General features: G+C 39.4%; 1 protein-coding gene and 1 long non-coding RNA gene across 2 annotated transcripts; one reads left to right on the top strand and one right to left on the bottom strand.

The window, feature by feature from the left end:
• The first annotated feature begins 7,320 nt into the window (after positions 1-7,320).
• Positions 7,321-18,185, top strand: LOC144649196 (tyrosine aminotransferase-like). The gene is made up of 13 exons (XM_078508654.1): positions 7,321-7,429; positions 9,633-9,778; positions 10,430-10,534; positions 11,226-11,293; positions 11,402-11,560; positions 12,352-12,490; positions 12,954-13,006; positions 13,119-13,201; positions 13,532-13,601; positions 13,898-14,026; positions 14,737-14,820; positions 14,979-15,077; positions 15,376-18,185. Exons 2-13 carry the CDS (start codon positions 9,640-9,642, stop codon positions 15,508-15,510), a joined length of 1,263 nt encoding a protein of 420 aa, XP_078364780.1. The 5' UTR covers positions 7,321-7,429; positions 9,633-9,639; the 3' UTR covers positions 15,511-18,185.
• LOC144649197 (uncharacterized) lies at positions 11,554-14,017 on the bottom strand. The gene is made up of 3 exons (XR_013569854.1): positions 13,526-14,017; positions 12,385-12,483; positions 11,554-11,712 (listed from the first exon to the last, which is right to left on the bottom strand). It is a non-coding gene; the product is annotated as an uncharacterized LOC144649197 (long non-coding RNA).
• Positions 18,186-22,879: the final 4,694 nt, after the last annotated feature.

Here is a 22,879-nt window from a genome sequence, read left to right as displayed (position 1 = left end):
TCGTCCCAGAGCTGCTTGTCCATCTTTGCCAGCAGGGCCTGATGCACGAGTAACAAGTGGCTCTTGGGAAACGTGATTTGATTGCCTAGATTTTAACAGAGGGAATTTAAATCTAGCCAATGAAATCATCTGTTTTAAACTCCTTTTGTTATTTAAACGGTTGATTTAATTGGCTATATTTAATTCCCTTTTATCTAGCCAATCAAATCATGTGTCCCCAGAGCCACCATTTCCTTGTACAAAGGCCCGCCAGCTAAGAGAGACAATCGGCTCTGGGTACGAGAATGAAAAACGTTCGACAAACAGAGAGATCTTCTTCGCCAGACCGCGCTTGGTTCGCGCTCGCTTGTCGATTTCCTTTTTGCCCCAAGGAACCAGTTTACGGACTAGGTGCATCGCGAGAATTAACCTCAATTCTTCAATTTTGTTATTCATAATTCGTCTCGATCTGTCCAATTCTTGTCCATTCTTGTCCCTTTTTGGTCTAGCCTCCCACGCAGTCGTTCGTAGGGGCGATCGTGTTTCACTCCTCCACGATCGCCCATAAGAACGACTGCGTGGAAGGCTATTTTTGGTCTGGTATTACAGTAAACTCTCTATGGCGTATACCCCCGGGACGATCTCAATCTTTCCCCCTCAAAAAGGAGGCAAGTGAAATTCGGCCCGGACGAGCCAGCTAACCATGCCCAGCTTAATACATCTTACAGTGGTATTCACTAGAATGAAAACATTGTAAGCTCCAGTGAAAATTAAATAAATGGGGAGCTCCGCTTTTAGGCGTGCCTAAATCTATATTACATCTTACAGTGGTGTCTGCTATCCATTAGGCCACTGCACCTCCCACGCCTCGTGCAAATTGACATATTCTGGTTACTTCGTTTGTCCCCGCTTTCATATGAAGATGAAAACCCGGTAAAAAGACCTAAATGTGTTAACGTAATTTCCCTAAACACCATACCCAATTTCAGACTAGAAGGCAAAATCATAACCATTTTCAGATCAAAATGATAAAATCTGACCAAAACCTCTCAAAAATTAAACCATACTCTTTGCGAGTGGCACGCATAAAGAGTAGCCCCAGGTGTACTATATATAAGCAATAAAAAGGAATGTTTTGGTCTGGTGCTACCGTAACGTTACCAAAGTAATGGCCCCCAAAAGAAGTGATACAATTTTATCTTTGTTAGCAAATCCCTAAGCTAGCGACCATCCGAAAATAACGGCCCTCCTTGTCACGACGAAGAATGTAAATAACTGATTTACAGCCAACGAGGCGCTTCACGTCGAGTTGGCTACATACCGCGCGCTATAGCTACAATAACTATAACGCGCGCTATACCTACTATAACGATAGAGCGCGCTATAGCTATAAATATAACGTGCGCTATAGCTACTATAACTATAACACGCGCTATAGCTACTATAACTATAGAGCACGCTATAGCTATAAATATAACGTGCGCTATAGCTACTATAACCCCTATAGCGCGCACTATAGCTACTATAACAATAGCGCGCACTATAGCTACTATAACAATAGCGCGCACTATAGCTACTATAACTATTGCGCGCGCTATAGTTATAGTAGCTATAGTGCGCGCTATAACTACTATAGCTATAACGCGCAATATAGCTACTATAGCGCGCGCTATAGCTACTATAACTATAACGCCTGCTATAGCTACTATAACTAACACTCGCGCTATAGCTACTATAACTACAACGCGCGCTATAGCTACTATAACTATAACGCGCGCTATAGCCACTTTAACTATAACGCGCGCTATAGCTACTATAATTATAACGCGCGCTATAGCTACTATAACTATAACGCTAGCTATAGCTTCTATAACTAAAACGCGCGCTCTAGCTTCTAACTTTAGCGCGCGTTATAGCTACTATAACTATAGTGCGCGCTATAGCTTCTAACTATAGCGCGCGCTATAGCTACTATAACTATAGCGCACGTTATAGCTACTATAACTATAGTGCGCGCTATAGCTTCTAACTAACACGCGCTATAGCTACTATAACTATAGTGCGCGCTATAGCTTCTAACTATAGCGCGCGTTATAGCTACTATAAAGCCCGGGCCAAACGAGGATGAGAGTTGATGAGAGTTGACTCTCATGAGAGTTTTCGTCAACTCTCATCGACCAGCATCAACTCGGGCCAAACGAGAGAAAAAACTCTCATTGACTCTCATGAAAATTTTGAACACGCTTAAAGTCGATGAGAGCGCACAAGAGTCGATTAGAGTGCATGATAGTTACATGCCAAACGAGAGTGAGAGTTTGATTTCTCATCAACTCTCATCCTCGTTTGGCCAAGGCTTAACTATAGCGCGCGCTATAGCTACTATAACTATTGTGCGCGCTATAGCTTCTAACTATAGCGCGCGCTATAGCTACTATAACAATAGCGCGCGCTATAGCTACTATAACTATAGCGCGTGCTATATCTACTATAACTATAGCGTGCGCTATAGCTGCTATAACTATATCGCGCGCTATAGCTTCAATATCTATAGCGCGCGCTATAGCTGCTATAACTATAGTGCGCGCTATAGCTTCTAACTATAGCGCGCACTATAGCTACTATAACTATAGTGCGCGCTATAGCTGCTATAACAATAGCGCGCGCTATAGCTACTCTAACTATAGCGTGTGCTATAGCTGCTATAACTATAAAGCGCGCTATAGCTGCTATAACTATATCGCGCGCTATAGCTTCAATATCTATAGCGCGCGCTATAGCTGCTATAACTATAGTGCGCGCTATAGCTTCTAAGTATAGTGCGCGCTATAGCTACTATAACTATAGTGCGCGCTATAGCTGCTATAACAATAGCGCGCGCTATAGCTACTCTAACTATAGCGTGTGCTATAGCTGCTATAACTATAAAGCGCGCTATAGCTGCTATAACTATATCGCGCGCTATAGCTTCAATATGCCGCCCCTCTCTATAGCGCGCGCTATAGCTGCTATAACTATAGTGCGCGCTATAGCTCTATAGGCGCGCTATAGCTACTATAACTATAGCGCGCGCTATAGCTACTATAACTATAGTGCGCGCTATAGCTTCTAAGTATAGTGCGCGCTATAGCTACTATAACTATAGCCGCGCTATAGCTACTATAACTATAACGTGCGCTATAGCTACTATAACTATAGCGTGCGCTATAGCTTCTATAACTATAGCGCGCGCTATAGCTACTATAACTATAGCGCCTGCTATAGCTACTATAACTATAGCGTACGCTATAGCTTTTAACTATAGCGCTTCTCAGCTATAGCTGCTATAACTATAGCGCGCGCTATAGCTACTATAACTATAGTGCGCGCTATAGAACTATAACTATAGTGCGCGCTATAGCTTCTAACTATAGCGCGCGCTATAGCTACTATAACTATAGCGTGCGCTATAGCTACTATAACTATAGCGTGCGCTATAGCTTCTAACTATAGCGCGCTATAGCTACTATAACTATATTGCGCGCTGTAGCTAGTATAACTATAGTGCGCGCTATAGCTTCTAACTATAGCGCGCGCTATAGCTACTATAACTATAGCGCCTGCTATAGCTATTATAACTATAGCGCGCTCTATAGCTACTATAACTATAGCGCGCGCGATAGCTGCTATAACTATAGCGCGCGCTATAGCTGCTATAACGTGCGCTATAGCTGCTATAACGCGCGCAATAGCTACTATAACTATAACGTGCGCTATAGCTACTATAACTATAACGCGCGCTCATGGTATATTTGTTAAATATAATATATAAAAATCTGTAAGACAGATTTTTCGCAGAATAGGAAAATGTGATATTTTGCCGATTTTTAAAATAGCTGAAAATCTGCCTTACAGATTTTTTCAAAATTTTGTCCGTGGACGTGGTTCACCCCTTAAATTTAATTGTGAAAGTTTCATAATAGGTTGTATGGTAGGTTTTCGAGAAAATCTGGATCAAAATCTGGCTTTTACGACCTCCGAAGCGAATCAAATTGCGCGTGCGTGCGCGCGCTAATATGACGCTATGCGTCGCAAGCGATAATGAAAGAGAGAATTAGAACTTCTCTGTCGGTTGTTTATCCACACTTTTTGTCGTATTGTTTTCCGTCCCAGGTTTCGAAACCTATCTGAAAATATTTTAATGTTTTCTTTTGTATACAAATTTGGTAAAGCGTGGTAAAACAGATGGGATCCTTTTTCGTTTCTGTTTAGAGTTGCTTGTGCCATTTTAGGCCTCGCGAGCAATAATGACGTGAAGCATAAAACCGTAGCGCGCGCCTTTGAGGCACGTAAAACTGTATTCAGCCACCTTAAAGTAGCGATAAAAAAGGCTGCAAAATGCGAGAGTGCAGTCAACATCTCTAGCTCAGCAATACACACTCGGGACCAACTCTAGCTGTCCGCCTTAGAGGTGTGATCGCCTTAAAGACGTTTCAGTGAAAGACCGTTGACCAAATAAAATGAGGCCAGCACTAGCCTTCCAACCAGTCCGCTTTACGGAGGTGTTGACTGTAGCTCAGTTACGAGAGTCCTTACATGATGTAGTTTCTAACCCGGACTAACTTAGGCATTTCACAGACATTGCAAGAAGGTGGTTACATGTCTAATAATTGTATCATTTTATAATGTTGCATCATTCCAAGTGTTACTTAAAGAAGAGCCTTTCCGCAACAACAGCGGCAACACTACAATAAATTAAATTTTTTTAGTTTCGCAACAAAATTGCGACGACACAATTTGCACGGAATCAGGAGCCCATTACGAAGTTGTTTCGACAAAAAAGATATTTAATCGTTAATATTAAACTGACCATTAAATCAATAAAATGGAATCCAATAGAAGAAATTTTACTAGACGGGCATAAACTGACTAGGATTCTATGACTTGTATGAGACATCAGTGAGTGGACGATCCTCGGAGACCCAGGGGCAGCAAGTCAGGACTACGGGCAGCTCATCAGGACGACGGGAATTTCGGGTTCCGATAAGCTGCCCGTCGCTCCGACTAACTGCCTCGGGGTCCCCGAGGATGTACATATGGAAGATACCGCTTTTCAGGCGGCTAAAATTTTTCATGGCGGAATTTCTCTGCGATATTCAAACACGTTCTTAGCTTGATTGTACTCCCCTCCTCTCCCCCCTCCCCCCCCCCCCCCCCCGCGCGAGAGCTTCTTTTTTCGGTACTCTTCGGGACATATTACCACGATTTCCGACCGTCGAGACAAACGGATCAAATGACGTCTCGTGTGCTCACTCCCGCGCGCATACTACTCGTGTTAACAAAAAGTCCTTCCCGTTGGAAACATATTGCTAAACATTAACGCTAAATTGTACTTTCAAACATCTTGAATTTAATTTAAAATTTATTTTGAACAATGGACGGGTAGAATCATTCCGTGACTATCGAAACAAAATTTGTAGACATCATGCAGTGAGCAAGACTGTATCGATATTACGTAATGATGGAGAACGATCCTTATAAAACTTGACCTATGTTTAGGGGTACCGCGGGGGGTTGAAACCCTGACCCTGTGTAGGACAACACCCCCTATTTTAAGACCCTATTTAGGACAAAAGACAACATCGACAACCATTTACGCTTTATTGTGATTGCGTCCCATGCGCCATGTTCGACGCATTGTAATACTAATACGAACACCGATCCCACCAAATAAAATAATGCCCTTTTATTGAAGCGAAAGCGAAAACAATGTAAATACTCGACGACAGTCTTGAAGCCATACCCTGTTTAGGACAAGTTCAGGCCCTGTTTAGGACGAGGAGCTTGAAATTATATACCCTGTTCAGGGCCTGGAGGAGTCAAAAACCATACCCTATCCAGCGGCACTTCCCCGTATAGGCCATATAGGGGAGTGCACCCCTGGTCTTCTTCGTACAATTCTGTATCAGCTCTCTACCAACTTTTTAAAAATTTCTACTTCGCTAAATCTTTTTCCACCCGTCCTGAATGATATTTTCAGTTCATCAAACCGCACGACTAACCTCGGAAAGTCAGTAGATTCAAAAGGATTGCATAACAAACATTCCCCCCAGAAAATGAAATGAACTGACTTTTGTGTTATGTCTAGAAAGCTGTCTGGAAAAGGGATTAAAACTAATCAGTGGTCTCAGGCTGGGTTGACGCAAGAGAATATGTTGATGGCATTATTATTTCCATTTTTCTGTTGAGTTTTCACGATCAACTATGCAGAAAAAGCTTTACGATACTAGTCAAGTTTTCATTGTAAACGACTGGGTGTTTTTTTATTGTCTAAAAACTTATTAGAATTGATACATTGTTATCTAAAGGGCAGCAATAGAAACCAAAACAGTAATGTACAAATCTGATCAAGAGATTTCAACATCAATGTACGGTCTTGCACGCCTCAGACGGGTATTACGTATACAATGATTTTTTTTTCAACATTTCACAATGACAGAATTATAACTGACTTGTCAACTTTGTTTTAGCCATTAAACAAAAAAAATAATTTTGATATTTCCTTTATTAATTCAGTAGATACCGAAGATATGTACGATATTTGACCCAACATTGACAGAGTTTCAATATATTTTATTCCTAAGTGCCACTGATTTTAAAACAAATCCATAGTTTCAATGCTGGGTAAGTATAATTAAAAATAATAATAATAAAAAATGTGGACGAAACTGCGCACTGTATGGATTTTAAAATGATGATTTCATTTCAAGATAAATGGTAAAGCGATTCTAACACCGCGAGATTTGGCCCAGCTAGGCTTTTATAGTTGTGCTCCTGCTTTCCTGCAGTGCTCGCCGCTCCCCCCTCCGCTCACGGGCTCGGGTCCTCGCACTGGTCGTGTGTGCGTCCGCCGTCCTCCCCTCCTCTCCCGTGTTCCTCCACACCTCCTGCCCCGCCCTTCTCCCTCCGTGGGGCTCGCCCTGCTCCCCCCCTCTAGGCCCAGCCCATGAAAATAGTTTCAACATTTCAAAATTCCTGGTTCGAGTGAATGTATTGCGAAAAGAAGGTCACGCTACAAAGTTTAATTTATCTAGTGTTTTCTGACTTCATTGCATCCTGCAAATTGTGAGTTGATAAAAATATGGCTGAAAGTACGTCTAAAGATAAGAAAGAATTGTTTTAAAATATTTTAATATTTTATCCATATCAAAGCAGTGCGAGAAATAAATTTCGAAAACCGCAACATCGCGAAGTTCTTTGATTTCATTGGTTGATAACCTGGGAGGACAAGGGGTGTACTGGGGGTGTGACAGCTGATTGGCCAATCAGATCAGGTGTAGTATAAAGTGATAAATTTTACATGTGGCCAGCCAAAAAGAACGAACGCAGTGACGGCGGTTTAGGATTGTGTTGCTGATTTTCCGTAGTTTTCGTCAAATTTTGGGATCAGTGACACTCCAAATTCAACACCAAGGTAAGTATTTCTATAGTCAACACAGTAAAACTTGATATTTTAAGCCAAGTTTCGGTTTTTGGGGGTTGTTTGCTAGATTATTCCATGACCACGGCGCTCGCAAACAAAAACAAATTTATCCAGAACGCATCCGTTTTCTGATCGCGCTGCCCGTGAAAATTCTTAAATTTTTTACCACTAATTACATTGTTATTCTTTTAACAAATGCTAGAATTCAGTCACATTAAAGTCTGCACAAATTTTCACGCCAAAATAGACCTTTGTTGAAGAGACAATTCTTCGTTTAGCTTGAGAATTATTTTGAAAGTTTTGACGGCCGGATTAGCATTTTTCTCATACTTTTCAGCTCCAAAAATACGACAGTAATGTTAAAAGTGATATTTAATGAGTTTCGTAAGTTAAACCGAATTAAGTTGACGTTAAAATCCGCTGTAATTCATGTGCACTTCGATGGCCGCCGCGCCATGTTGTTGTGGTTATTTCCACCGCGAAGTCAACGTTAACATCATGTTCGGACGGACGCATATTTCGCGATGTAATTTTTTTTTTAGCAATATTCCTTTGCCAGAAACGTTTGGTCAACGTATAGACCTAAAGACTTTGTATTTCATTCTTTTATGTGACTTAAAGCAACAAACAGATTTTGTCATCTTGATAAATACGACCAATGGATCACTGGTAACGGGGCGCGTATCATATCTACGATCTTTGTATTTGTAAATTCTGCAAACTGAAATTTCCTTCGATACTTCTCGCAAAGAAGAAATGCTCTCTCTTTGCCACAAGAAGTACCAGAGGTACTGAAGAAAATTTCTGCTCGTCCGGAAAATTATTTGACGCAATGGTATAATATTCGTATAAAGACCGAATATGTATGTAGAAGGAAATTACGTCTTCGATCGGAAATTAGGCATATGACACAGCGATTTAACCACAGTTCAACCGTGAAGCCGAGTTATACTTCTATACTTAACTGTATTATCGAGCTAGCAAGTTGAAAGATGTACAGTTTTTGCCCTTCAGGTGATAAAAATGAACATATTTTTTGTACACTGGCGCTAGACAGGTTGAAGCGAAAAATACGCGTCGAGTGTTGACATCATTATCATTGTTGTTCGAATTATCGATCGACATGCAAACACTACTCACATTAGTTCCACTTTTTCGTTTTCCTTTTATTCATGATTGATTCAGTTTCGTGTTAAAACTTCATATTTTTCAGAGACGTTAAATAAAATGCCACGTGTCTAAACAACCGTGTAAGGTTTAATACTGGATTCGAACATGACTGCTCCCAAAAATTTCCATGTTGTATGGAGAAGTTTAAAAAAATATTTATATAGAAACCATCGTCTTGATAGAACATATAGAATGTGAGAAGTTTATTCACATTTTCTTTTAAAGACCTATAAACGCAAATTAAAGAGAGCCATTTGTTCGTTGTTGTTTACATTCTTGTCGATTGCATCATTAATTTCTGCACATATAGTGCGTGGTTTAAAATTAACTATAGCAACAATTTTATGTGCTTTCAAGAATCTTCTACACCAGGCTGTTGTTTCTCTCCACACAAAAAAATCATATCTTTTTAGCGGAGAGAAATAACTTAAAAATTCATAATTTCTGCATCTGCATGTTTTCAATTTCTAAGAATTAGGAAATTATCCAAGACTAACGACTATAGTGATAATTCTTAACTGACAAGAATAATCAAAATTCCTAGGCATTCTTTGGACCCTTCACCTTTTAACAACTGGTAATCTCTGACTTGAAGTACAAAACCTAACACTGCATTTCTCACTACCATCAATAATAATTATGATGACGATCAACAAACCTTGAAGAAAGAAGCATGGTTGGATCAAATTAATTCTACTAGTAATACGTGACTCGCAGGGCCTCGCGAAGCTCAGGGTTGGGGAGGAGGGGGGGGGGGGGTGTTATAAATAAGGAGTGGATTATTTGAAGTTGAACATGAATTGAATTGTACATATTCAATTTTCCACAGTAGGCAGGAAGATATATTTGTTAGAAATTTAAAAATATTTGTTGGAGATGTGAACTTTTGAACCTGTTGAAGTGAACTTCTTTTTGCTGAGAGAAAACACGCAACTATTTGGGCACTGAAAGTTTTTCTTTGAGGGACCAAGTCTTGTTATTAATTGTAAAAATTCATCACAAGGACTGCTTTTATCTTTTGAAGGTAAATTATGTCAACTGCAAAGAGAAAGAGATGGCACATTCCTGCCTCTGTTACAGCCAAAACAACATTCAACCCCATCAGATCCATTGTAGACAGAATGAAGATAACACCAAACCCTGAAAAGGAGATGATTGCTCTGTCTATAGGTGAGTGATATGTGATCCAATTAGCTGAAAGTTCACAAATGTACTTTGTACAACCAAAGCACTGTTAACAAAATCCTTCTTTACGATACGGGACCACCTGGCCCAATGTTGAAGTCTGCATATTTGGGCCAGGTGTCCTATACCACCAGTCTGGTTAACCCTGGTTTCCATAGCAGTAAATTTCTACTACGGGCCTCTCTGGATGGGATACCAGCCGTCACAGGGTTACCCCAGAATTAAATTTGCCAAACTCCTGGGTGGAGAGAGGCACTTATATATATTAGAGTAAAACGTTTTGCCCAGGAACACAATGCAATGACCCTGGCCCGGCCAGGGCTTAATGTACCCAGACTGCTCGATCCAGAGTCCAGCAGGCTAAGTAGTTAGACCATTTGCATCCCATTCGCTTACATGGGGTTCAATTTGGATGTAGTCTACAGTAGTGATACATGCTGGTACCATAATTTGTAGAATGACATATTTTGACAATGGTGGTTGCATATTTTCCCTCGATCTGCTCTCTGTGGTGCTGCCCATGCATCAGAATGTAGGAAACATTTTTATTAAATTATGATAACTTGTATCAAAAATGAAATTGAAATAATCTAGCCACAGAGGTATAATTCTGTAAAAATTTTTTTTCATTTTTAGGCGACCCATCAGTGTTTGGAAACTTGGAACCTTGTAATGAGATGATTGATGCTGTTGTGAAGTGTGTAAAGGAGTCAAAACATAATGGATATGCTCCTTCAACAGGTTATCACAATCTACTTTCTCTTTTACTTCAGTATAGAATTTAGCCTTTTAAAATTTTTTTTAAAAAAGGGGTTATTATTGAAAATGTCCATACCCCTTTCACAGATGTATTTGTTTGAAGCCCCACCCATCCCCCGCTTAGAATTTCCCACAACTTTTCTCGGGATTGCAGAGCTGTGCTCTAGCGGAGCTTGGGTGCCAAAGGTGACGACTTAATTGTTTAACTTTGCTATCATAAAAACGTCTTAGAGCTGGGCACCCAAGATTTATTACATAAAATAATACCTTTGGGCACCCTGTATGGATAGTTCCTGGAATTGCACAATCGTTGTTACATGTATGAAATTCTGTTAAAAGCTAGCAAAAACAGTTTTTATTATTTCTAATTTAATTCAACATTACACTTAATTATCGTTGAAAAATCTATATTTAATAGGCCATTTCCGAGTTACTCTTTTCCTCTGTTTCAAAACGAGTCTACGGAGAAAACCATTCATATGAAAAATTAATGAGTTTCACCTAGAGGTCCATTTTCATGCAAATCGAACTCATTTTCATTTGAATGGTTTCGCACATAGACTCGTTTTGAAACAGAGGCAAAGGGTATCATGGAAATGGCCTATTCCTGGAAACTATATGTTCACACATGACTTGGTATATCTTATTAACAAAAATGTCATTTGCATTGTAGGTTATGTCAAAACACGAGAAGCTATTGCTGCAGAACATACCTTTCCATTATCTCCAATAACTTACAAGGTAAAGATTGGATATTCATTATGACCTCAACTAGATTTCTATAGATCTCTTTACTTATTAATTCTTAATAATTATTAATTGATTTATTTTCAACTCAAATTTCTTCAGGATGTTGTTTTGGCATGTGGGTGTTCTGGTGCTTTGGAGCTAGCTCTTGACGTCCTTCTCAATCCCGGAGACAATGTTCTTCTTCCCAAACCAGGATTCTCTATTTACCAGACACTGAGCATTTCACGAGGTCATGAAGTCAGACATTACAACCTCTTGGTAAGGCATAAAACAGTGTTCAACAATTTTGTTAAAAGCAGTTTTTGTTTAGTTGCAGTGGCATGTGATGCAGGATCCCACTATTATCCATCCTGTGATCGTGCCAGTTTTACAGTAGGGATGGTGAATGGTAAATATGAGACTCTGCAAGACTAAGAAAAATTCTTCAGTGAGCCCAAAACTCTCTGTAGTCTTGTAAAAGAAATTCAGACTTTGAGACGTTGCTGGGAGAAAATTTGAGACGGTGAGACTATTTAACTAAAATTTGTGACATGTGTATTTTGAACAACTTTTCACCATCCCTAGGTGGCAGATTATGGGTGAGATTCCAACTGGAATTAAGAAATGCTCCAGGTGGATAAATTTAATATACACTATACGCATGCACACATTAGTACTAGTCTCACATTGCATAAATATCGAAGACTCTGAAGCCCTTCACAACACACTCAACAACAGTGACAATGAAAGGTTCACAATTAAAGTTTATTATTGCAAACATTGTTCAACAACAGTACAAACATATAAAGCCTTATATCGTAATACCATACCAAAGGTTATATAAGTGGCGACAAAAACTCCACAAAAGAAAACAAACTTATTCTGGGCAAAAAGTTGAAAAAATTTCATAATTTATATAAAATACTAAGTCCTTATAAATAATGAACTTTTTGATTAAGTTAACATTACATCTGTTGAGAAAACTAAATTTCAATATTTAAACTGCCTGCTTGTATTTCAAGGTATACAACTGTGGTATAAAATATTTTTTTTTGCAAATGCCCATTTAGCCTGAAAGATCCTGGGAGATTGACATAGATCACCTTGAATCACTGATTGACGACCGAACCAAAGCCATAGTTGTGAACAATCCTTCTAACCCTTGTGGCTCAGTTTATTCCAAAGAACATCTGGAGGCCATCCTGGAAGGTACAAAAATCAACTTAATTTTTGCAGTCATGCAGTTTATGGCAGGTATGGTGGCCTAATGGCTAATGCACTGGACCCTGGATTGAGCGGTCTGAGCCCTGGCTGGGGTCACTGTATTGTGTTCTTGGGCAAGACACTTTACTCTCAATTAAGTGCCCCTCTCCACCCAGGTGTATAAAATATTATAGGCACCACCAAATTTTCTGCTTGGGGTAACCCTGCAATGGACTAGCATCCCATCCAGGGGGGAGTAGAAATACTCCAAGTCACTTCATTCTACAGAAACCAGGATAAGCTCCGGCCTGATCATAATGGGCCATGCACTTAAGGCTCAAACACAAACGTTCCTTACCTTACCAGCACGCAGTTTAATGTCCTACTGTTTAGTTGCCACTCAACTTGTAATATTGTTTCTTAATAATTATTTTTTATCTTATTTATTATTTTATTTATTTCTTTGCAGTGGCTGAAAAATACATGATTCCCATTGTTGCTGATGAAGTGTATGAGTATGCTGTGAGTATGCCATACTTTATTTTATTTTTTTACTGAAAAAGGCAAACATAACAAACTGTAGATGAGCGAACATTAACACTGTCTGCACAATTTGTTTTATTTATTTCTGTAGGTGTTTCCTGGTTTCAAGTTTTATCCTCTTGCCCAGTTGTCAGAGAATGTCCCCATCTTAACTTGCGGTGCAATTTCAAAAAGGTAAATTGCTGAAATAATTGTATAAGAATTTTCTTTTGAAATAGAATTGTGTAGACTGAGAAAATTGAAAAAAAAAAAAACAGGCAGAGATATTTGTGCAATTTGTCAACACAGCCTAGGATCATTTTTGTGGTGAACATTTTAAGGTAAATAGACAGACCTGTAGACAGACAGACAGATAGATACTGGTGCGTTTAATTTAGTGTGTGACATAAAGGTTGTCAGTAGGTAAACTGGAGTCAGTGACAGGTGGCAGAACAGGATCGCTAAATATTTTTACATTGTTATGACTGTATAGGCTGACATCATATATAACTAACTTACCATTAGGTATCTTGTGCCTGGTTGGCGACTGGGATGGGTTCTTATCTATGACAAAAATGAAGCATTTGCAAGTGAGGTAAGTTTCTTCAACGAAGTCCAAATTTTTTTCACAACTGCAGTAACTTGAATTTACATAGATTTGGAACTTTTCAGATTTTTGTTTTCAACTGTATAAATTATACATATACAGACCATGTTCCTATGTTTCTTTCTTGTTTGCCTGGAAGGATGACAGAGAGAAATGGCAAATGCAAACAATTTACATGACAATTCACAGAGTCCCAAACTCGCATATTAAATTTGAAATATGCACATTTAAGGTTAATCTGTCAGCATTTTTTTTTTCTGAATTTATAAAATTGCTTACTACAGGTGAGACCTGGACTAACAGCTCTATCACAACAAATCCTGGGTCCCAACACACTCATCCAAGGAGCTTTGCCAGAGATCTTAGCTAACACACCACAAGACTTCTTTGACAACTCTATGAAGGTCATTCAGGTTAGTACAAATCATAATGAAAAAAAAACATAATACCTTATTACATGAAATTTTCGCAACACTTTAATTTCACGAATTTCGCAATTCTAAAAAAAATCTATAAGTGCGCGCTGTGTCGCGCTACATGATGCGATATTAAGTGACTCGCATTGTCAGTATCATTATGGATGTTGTCGTCAATGCTCACTTGTGCATTGTGGAACTGCTTTGTTGTGGTATTGCCGAGATAAAGTCCCCCCTGCGTTTTAGTTAATTTTGACGTTATTGTTCCTTCGATGAAGTCATTTTATATAATTTTATAAGGCATGTCAAAATATATTGCCAAGAAAATGTAAATTGTGTCTCACTCAAAAACGCGAAATTAAAGTGATTCAAAATACAAAATTTTCGCAAAATCGCGAAATTTAAATGTTGCGAAATATGTGCACCTCAAAAAAATTATCGCGAAATTAACGTGTAGCGAAAATTTCATGTAATAAGGTAATCAATCTAGAATTCTTGAGGCACAAATTGGTCAGTGAGAGATGAAAAAAATTACTTTCAGCTGTTTGTAGAGGGAAGGGATTGCAAGGGAAGAGTTGAATTTTGCATCATAATCAACTACACTTATAAAGAGCATTAGTTTGGAATGCACTAACCAGCCCACAGCTAAAAGCATGTTGAGTACAGTGGGATATGTATACATTTGAATGCTTTTATTTCCTCCACAGAAAAATGCAGAAATATGCTATGACGCACTGCTTAAAATTCCAGAGCTCAAACCCATTATGCCATGTGGAGCGATGTACATGATGGTGAGTTCAACTCTCTACACGCATTGCAGACCTATGATATGCATGTACAACAGATACTCGAGCTTTCATTCAATTCAAACTTGAGCAATTTATTGAATAAAATTAACATATAAAATTGAATGAATTTTGAATTTCAATATTATTTTTTGTTCTCTAAGGTTGGTATTGACATTTCCAAGTTAGATGGCATTGTGGATGACTTGGACTTCACCGAGAAACTGATATCAGAGCAATCAGTATTTTGCCTGCCAGGAAAGGTAACTGTACATACCATTGTTTGTTTCATGGAAATAAGCCCACAAGTTCAGAAGGTCATGCTAGTGGGCTGTGATTGGCAGATTTTGATTCGTGTTACATCGTTTAGCACAATCACAAGATGGATATCTATAGAAAGCCGCTATGCAGGTAACACTCAAAGCGGGTGTAAAATTATTGCTTTAGGAGATGATGCAGGGTTTTCATTATAAGGCAGGACGTGGGTGCGCAAAATGTCCATGTTATTTTAACTTGTAGTTGCAATAGTTTCATGTTTTCTCGTTTTTATTTTTATTTTAGTGCTTTCAGTATCCAAATTACTTCCGTGTTGTGCTGACAATTCCAGAAGAAATGACACAGTTAGCATGCAAAAGAATCAATGAGTTTTGCAAGACCCACAGAAAGAGTGATGCTCGCATAACTGCAACTGCATAAATGGTCAACACTATTGAGTATAATGGAACAGTCAAGTTTGATCAAATTAGAGGGTAGAGTATACATGTAGGTTTGTAGAGCTTCGCAGATCCTGTGCATAATTACCAGCTGACAATGGTTTAACTTTTCAAAAGGACACTACCATTATGCATCAAGTAAGGACTGGCACAAACTATGCTCAGCTCTCATGTCTAAAAGGGTTCATTTGTACTGGAGAAGAGACTTGGGGAGGAGCGACAGTCCCTTTTCCCAACAGCAGCTGGTAAACGAGCATAGGCAGAAACCAGCCTCAGCTAATACAGTTGAATCCTGATAACTCAAAGCTTCAAGGGAAATCGAAAACGGTTCGAATTATCAGAGTTCGAGTTAGCGAGGGTACAATTAGTAAGAAAATGACCTGAAGGGGAATCAAAAAAGGTTTGAGTTAGCGGGAGGTTCGAGTTATTAAGGGTTCAAGTTATCAGGATTCAACTGTAGGCTAAAATCAGGGGCCACAGTTTGGAAAACTGTTGATCACAAGTGTTTGAGAAATTTGACAAAATGCATTGGGTCTGTTCCGCTTTAAAACTTAAGTTATCTTGTTTAAAGCACAAAGGAGTCATCACAAAGTGGTCGGTCTTACAAAAAAACTTTTTATTAGTATTTTATGGGGCATGTTTTTCAAGTTACAGTAATATTTGCTCCAGTTTTAAGAATTCGAATTCTAACTTAAATAATAATTTTAAAATAATGAGATTAGAGGTTTCATGCCATCAGCAGCAATATTTCCATTCTAATCCTACGTTTTTCAGACTTTCAAACTTTCAAAAATTTTGCACACTTAAAGGGTCTAGGTCACGCATTTTCAGCACTGAGTGATTCGTCATTAGCCAAAGCTCACAGTGACGGCTGAAGAAGTTAAAAGAAACACAGAAAAGCCAAAAAGGGGCATGACTGGGCAAAATTGGAGAGGATTAAAAATAGATTGCATTTGAAAAACATCGGACAGACTTTGTTATGATTACCTCAGTTCGTATATAAATGTTTACGCAGTTTTGTGAAATGTGCAGAAACCATCTTTGTCTGTTTTCGGTTGTGATTTTGCCAAGGTAGATGTTGCTCTGGCTATTTAACATTTAGAGCTTATAATTCACAAAATTAATGTAACTCCCTTACTAGGACCAGTTTATACTTTGACCTAGCCCCTTTAAATGTCACACTGACCATGACGGTTTTTGTGATTTGATATACGCATGTGCACCTGTTTATTATACTATCATAGAACATGATGGCCATGGGAGCTTGTTTCTCATTATAGTACTGTAGCTAAAGTTCTTTACTGACAAGCGTGTCTTACGACTGTACAATGCATGGCCCTGACTTCTTTGCAAAAAATAATATAACCACATTAAATTTTTACTTTTTAGTTATCCAACCTGTAATGCAAAATGAAAGTGACAAGTTAAGAAATAATTTTCGCCCATTTTTTGGGACGACTAGCTTCAGCAGGCTAGGATTTGGGTAAAATAATTATATGCTCAATTATATGTTTCAGTGTTTAAAAATTTAAACATTATGCATAAGTTATAAAAGGTTTGCTTCACAATTTTATGGCAGATAATTTTCTTCAAGAAGAGGTTGTATATATTTGGCTTGGTAAACATCATATCTATTTATTTAAGCTATCTTGGTGTACAATTTAAAAAAAATTCCAACTCTTAGACAGGAATAATATTAATTTTGATCCCAGTCCAAGGGTTTTTTCAGCGTTTTTGAAACTTTTCAAGAATTTTAAGGTATCTTTAAGCTCAGCTGGTTAAAAGTAAATATAATTACAATTATTATTTAAGAGTTAAAATAATAAATGCAAGTTAAAGGAGCTATGTCAGTTAGAAAACTATTATATTGGAGTTTTCTTCAACTGGAAAGTAATATTATCTATAAAAAAATAAGAAGCATAATGACATAGCTCCTTTAATGTTATATGTTATTGCAGGTGAATTATTTATTGCGCATGTGCAACTTATTTTCTGTGTGGCAAATTAAATTCTAAGAGTGTATATTGTTATGGGACAGTAATAAATTTGATGTTAATAGAAGAAAACAGACATGCTTCTGGTGACTGCAGACTTTCAAATTAGATGTCTCCTTTTCCATGCTCAGTAGGTCTGAGAAATGATCCAAAACATTCCATACTGATGTACTATAAAGTTCTCATAGCAACCCTCCCTCTCCCCCCCCCCCCCAAAAAAAAAGGAGCAACAATTTTATGATTGTAAGCAAACACTGAACCAGCACCAGGTGTCTGTCTTACAGAGGTGTCCGTCTTATAGAGGTGTCCGTTAAGAGAGAGTTGACTGTATAAATACAGTTATCATTTATCCTTTCAGGAAAGACTGCTAAATCTCAAAGTAACAAGGATCATTACTTTCAAACCTCACAGTCGCTCTTATAGAGTTCCAAGGACATTGTAGTGTCTCAGTGCATAATTACAAAACTACACAACTATATATCAAAACAATTGTTACATTGCTGAATTTCTTTATTCTATCTGAAGTTAATAATTTTGTACTAGTAATGTCAGATATTCTACAAGTTTTGGTAGCACATGATATCTGTTAAGCAAGCCTGGTGTACATTACAGTTTTTGTGCATGGAAGTGCTTAAGACGCTCTAATAAAAAGCCTTTCACAAATGTCAGTTGCCATGAAAATAACTGAGAATCTCAATGAAACTGAAAATTACTACCCTGAAAAAACTATTTATTTCCACTGGGGGAGGGGTGGTGGTATCCAATTCCTCAGAAATAATTTTAAGTAGTCCTACCTACCTTTTCTTCAGTTAGACCTCTACATCAAATAAATAACTACCTATATAATTTTCCTATTTTTTGATGCCTCGTTCCACCGGCCTCCTTTGATACAATACGGCCTCTTTGCGAGTAATATATTCCATACTGAAGGCACGTCTCGCAAGAAACGAGATGAGTGGTGGTACTATTCGTCTCAGACGTCCGTGGACAAGGGCTTTTTTTCGGCCCGCTTCACGGACCGTTGGTTTTAGTCTGCGGTTCAAAAATTCTGGTCGCGTGGTAATGTTTTTGTGGCTCTGCGGTTGGCAAAACACTAATCACGTGATGCCATTTTGGTTGTTTTGAACGAAATAGCATCACGTGATCAGTGTTTTGCAAACCGCAGAGCCACAAAAACATTGCCACGCGACCAGAATTTTTGAACCGCAGACTAAAACCAACGGTCCGTGAAGCGGGCCGAAAAAAAGCCCTTGTCCACGGACGTCTGAGACGAATAGTAACTTTCATTTGAGCGGTACTGTACCTTGTCCTATCCGAAGATAGTATTTGCCAAATCACTAAAGTGAGTGAATTCATGATCAAACGAAATAGATTTCAGCATTATAAATAATGGAGCCAAGCGATCGTTCACGTAGGTCCAGCAACATACCGGTACTATTAAAAACCTATACTGTTTATGTATATGGAGTGCCCCTTCCCTCCCCTCCCCCACATTTATGGCAACCGTTGATATTCTTTGCAGATTACCCCAAGCGCCTGTTGTAGAGGACAGCTATAAAATGTAATATAAAAAATGTGCGAACTGCCATGTTCACTACTCTCACATAGGCAATCGCACGAGGCGATGCGAAAGCAGGATTGCACGGCAAATCGTTCGTTTTACTATTTCACTGGATTCGGACAGCGATGCATCGACCGCCTTCAAACCACGCAAGAAAGAGCAAAAGAAGGGAGGCAGGGCAAGCCCTTGAATACAGAAAGTGAACTTACTCACGGCTGCATTCCCCAAAATCTTTGCATCATTTCCAACGTCAAAGTCGGCTGCATTTTCCAGTGTTGGATCCAGACTCATTTGCCTTCCTTCCAAGGTTTCTTGTCCGAAGCCGTCCTCTTGCCGTGTGTGAAAGAAAGCCCCAAAAACACACCCAGCGCGTGCAATGAGGACATAGCTGTGTTTATTGCTCAGAAACTGAGCAAGAACCGGCCTAAGCCAGTAAACCTTAGGGTTAGATCGCTGATTCAAGACCAGCACCTTCCTGAAGGAGACAAACGAGAGAACGAACGCTGCACACTGCCGCCATTTTATTTGACTGCATTGGCCAATCACAAGACTAGTTCCAGGAACAAGAGCTTGGCTTGGCTTGTTTGCCCGGGCTTGCCCGGGTTCGCGCCAAAATCGAGCAATAATCCAGTCCGTCCCGCGGGCTAATACATGAGGGCTGATACAGCGCTGAGGCCCCATTAGGGGTTTTAGGTATACGGGATATTTGGTGAAAAAATTATAGGGATACGGGATATTTCAGGGAAAAATGATAGGGATACGGGATATTAAGAAAAGAGATTGTGGGATATCGAACTAATATTAATGGGAATTAATGGGATACGGGATATTTAGGCTAAAAATTAATGGCATACGGGTGATACTCTGACCCCCCCCCCCCCCCCCCTAATGGGGACTCAGCGCTGAAAAGACACAAGCCAGCCCAGTTAATTGGGCTAGGCTGGCTCATGCATTCAGTTTCTAAGGAACTCCAACTAAGAATCTCTAATCTCATCCCGCGTCATTAATAAATTGATCGATTGATTGAGTTTTCTGTTGGAAAAAATGCTTCTGTTTGCGGCCGAAATGATTGATGGTCGGTTTGGTGCGTTATTTTGGAGTTTCGGGAGGCCCTGGCTAAGTGGAAAAGAAATATCTATTAACTGGTGGATCGCTTTGGTCTGAAGCAAAATTAAATCGCTCCTGATCGCGAGAAGGCGCTGGCCCGGTTTAGCAGGAACCTACGTAATGTGTTGTTGGGGGGGGGGGGGGGGGGGCGGTTTACACGAGAACACTTTTTCTGTGTTAAACAGACTTGCCGGGATCTCGGCAAACTGAGCCAGGACTTAAGGGACGGTTTGCTTAGTACTGCTCTCAACACCATTTTACTGAGATGTGATGTTTTCGAGCTTGGGCACCCAATGGGGGGTAAGATAAAATAAAATTTTATTGTACACTCCTAAAAAGGTTTTTCAGTGAACAATACAATACATGAAGTCGAATAAAATGTAAGAAAACTCTGAAGACAAAGCTTCTCAGCGAGTTTCGTGGGGGCTCCGTACTGGCGGAGTTGAGATATAAAGAGTTGTTTTAATTTTTTTTTTTTTTTTTTTTTTTTTGTCCCCCCTTTTTTTTGGCCCCCTCCCTCTTTACCCCCCCAGGGGAGGGGTTTTCCGAAAAAGGCGCCCAGGAAAGCTGGGATGGTATAGGTCTTGGCCAGGTCGTGGAGATGTGTCGTGTGACCATTGCATTCAGTGGTTTATAGTTGTTTTAATGTTGGAAAAACCTACTTGTTTGAAAAAAATCATCTGATTCCTAGTTTACAAAATGTTTGAACAGATGGACCTCTGATGGCTCCAAATTCCGCAAATAGTTTTCTGTCCCTTGAGGGTGCATACTGTAAAATTACAAACACAGTTTGGATGAAGGGGACCACGCAACGAAGAATAAAACTACTTGGCCTGTCTGTTGCCGGATCTCTTGTGTAAGAAATGCTCGTACCAGACGTCACTCTAAGTGCTAATAAAACCGGATTGTAAAGTGAAGAAATGATCCTCGCAGTGAATTGCAATTGCAAAGAAAGAAACCAGAAAAAATTCTGGCTTCAACGAGATTCGAACAGTTCTCTTCGAGAGCAACTGTGAAATTATGAGGGCAATCTTAAAGCCAACAGACCAAGGGCATTATCCTTCAATATACCGTCAAGACAGAAAGGCGCCAATTTTTAGTTTATTTCCCGCCGATTAATTCAGTCTACAACGCGCTTTATATTTATCCGCCAGTAAATAGGAAAAAACTTACAGTGATAATCACGGTGTAACTGCGGTTGAAATAAATGCAAGTTGCATTTTGATTGGTTGATGTACGTTTTATTAACACTGCAATTTAATGTAAAACTTAGAAATGAAAAGTGATTTTGTTCGTTTGTTTTGTACTTGTCTATAAAATCGGGCGACGGATATCAAATCGGACGGGGTAAAGCCTGATACCCGTCGTCCAGTTTTGTACCACGTGATGTGTTTTGACCAATGAGAGCGCGAAAATTACTCGTTGGGTTACAAGGACCATTAGCTACGATCACTTAACCAATTTGTGGGGGGGGGGGGGCGGGGGGAAGGGATATGCAATCCCAATAAGTGACGTGAGTTTGCGCGTGATGTCGTTTACTTCACCACAGGACGATGTATTTTATTTTTTGCAATTTATTTACACGAATGCCGCTTAGGAGTTCGTAAAGACGTGTACGTGCATCCAAAATTGAAAACCCGGAGAAAACCCTTGGAGCAAGGACGAGGACCAACAAGAAATTCAACCCACCGATATGGCATGGCACCGGGCCGGAATCGAACCCAGGCTCCCAGTACATTGTAAATAAAACAAGTCAGCAAGTTAGACAGAAATCATACCAACAGAGCCACATGAGATACAGCCTCTAGACTTGTCAGTCAATTTTTTTTGTGGTCTTGGTGGGATTTTGAAGCGTCTTTTGGAAGGATCTGCAACATTGATAAGGCTTATCAATGTTGCAGATCTTCTAAAAGACGCTTCAAAATCCCACCAAGACCACAAAAACATTGACTGACAAGTCTCTGACATAAGAGAAGATGGTCACTTTTCTTGAGGTAAATCAATTAACCTCAATATTTGTTTATTTACAACGTGCCAAAATAAAAGAGTATGTCAAACTTAATAATTCTTTTTGTAAGTGAGACTGTTTTCACAGGGATTCAAAGTAACCCCACGAGAAGTTAAGACGTCATCAATATACATTTATGTTAATATATAAATATCAAGGACTCTCTTCTTCATTGGCCATTTCAATTTGTTTGTTGCCGTTGTTTGCAGCTTATAACCTCAGGTACCCTCTCTATCTTATCGTCCACATAGGGGCGCCTCACGGTAGTTCCCTCTCCTCAACGTTGTCTCACGAATACAACATACGCCTTTGCAGTGGAAAGAATAATAACCACGTAACAGTGATCTTTTGAATTTCTGTATTGCAATAAAACTTCCCTATGGTTTTGTTTTTCAGTGCTTACACCTGCCATCTTTAGTTCTTTTTAGGAAATTTTGGCGATTTAGAACGATTGTCAATTCAGTGTAGAATGCAATTCGCGTTTACTTTGGTTTTGCATTACTACGCTTAGTGATTGGTTAAAAACTCGCGCCACTTTCTTAACCAATCATAGCCTGCGAACGCAGACGTATTTCCGGCTGTCGTTTCCTGGCGGAGAGAAACGACAGCCGGAAATACGTCTGCGTTCGCAGGCTAAACCAATCAGGAATAAAACCAAAACCAATCGTGACTCGCAGTTCGC

Source organism: Oculina patagonica, chromosome 4, assembly GCF_052425735.1.
Source record: "Oculina patagonica isolate OP01 chromosome 4, crgOcupat, whole genome shotgun sequence".
Lineage (NCBI taxonomy): Eukaryota > Metazoa > Cnidaria > Anthozoa > Scleractinia > Oculinidae > Oculina > Oculina patagonica.
Note: the sequence above shows the minus strand (reverse complement) of the source record. Positions and strands in the feature narration are given on the sequence as shown.

Excerpts from the sequence above, each read along its gene's own strand:
- LOC144649196 (XM_078508654.1), top strand. The coding sequence starts at position 9,640 with ATGTCAACTGCAAAGAGAAAGAGATGGCACATTCCTGCCTCTGTTACA. Across the intron at positions 13,202-13,531 it reads TGCGGTGCAATTTCAAAAAG|GTATCTTGTGCCTGGTTGGC; the intron begins GTAAATTGCTGA and ends ACTTACCATTAG. Across the intron at positions 14,821-14,978 it reads GTGGAGCGATGTACATGATG|GTTGGTATTGACATTTCCAA; the intron begins GTGAGTTCAACT and ends TTGTTCTCTAAG.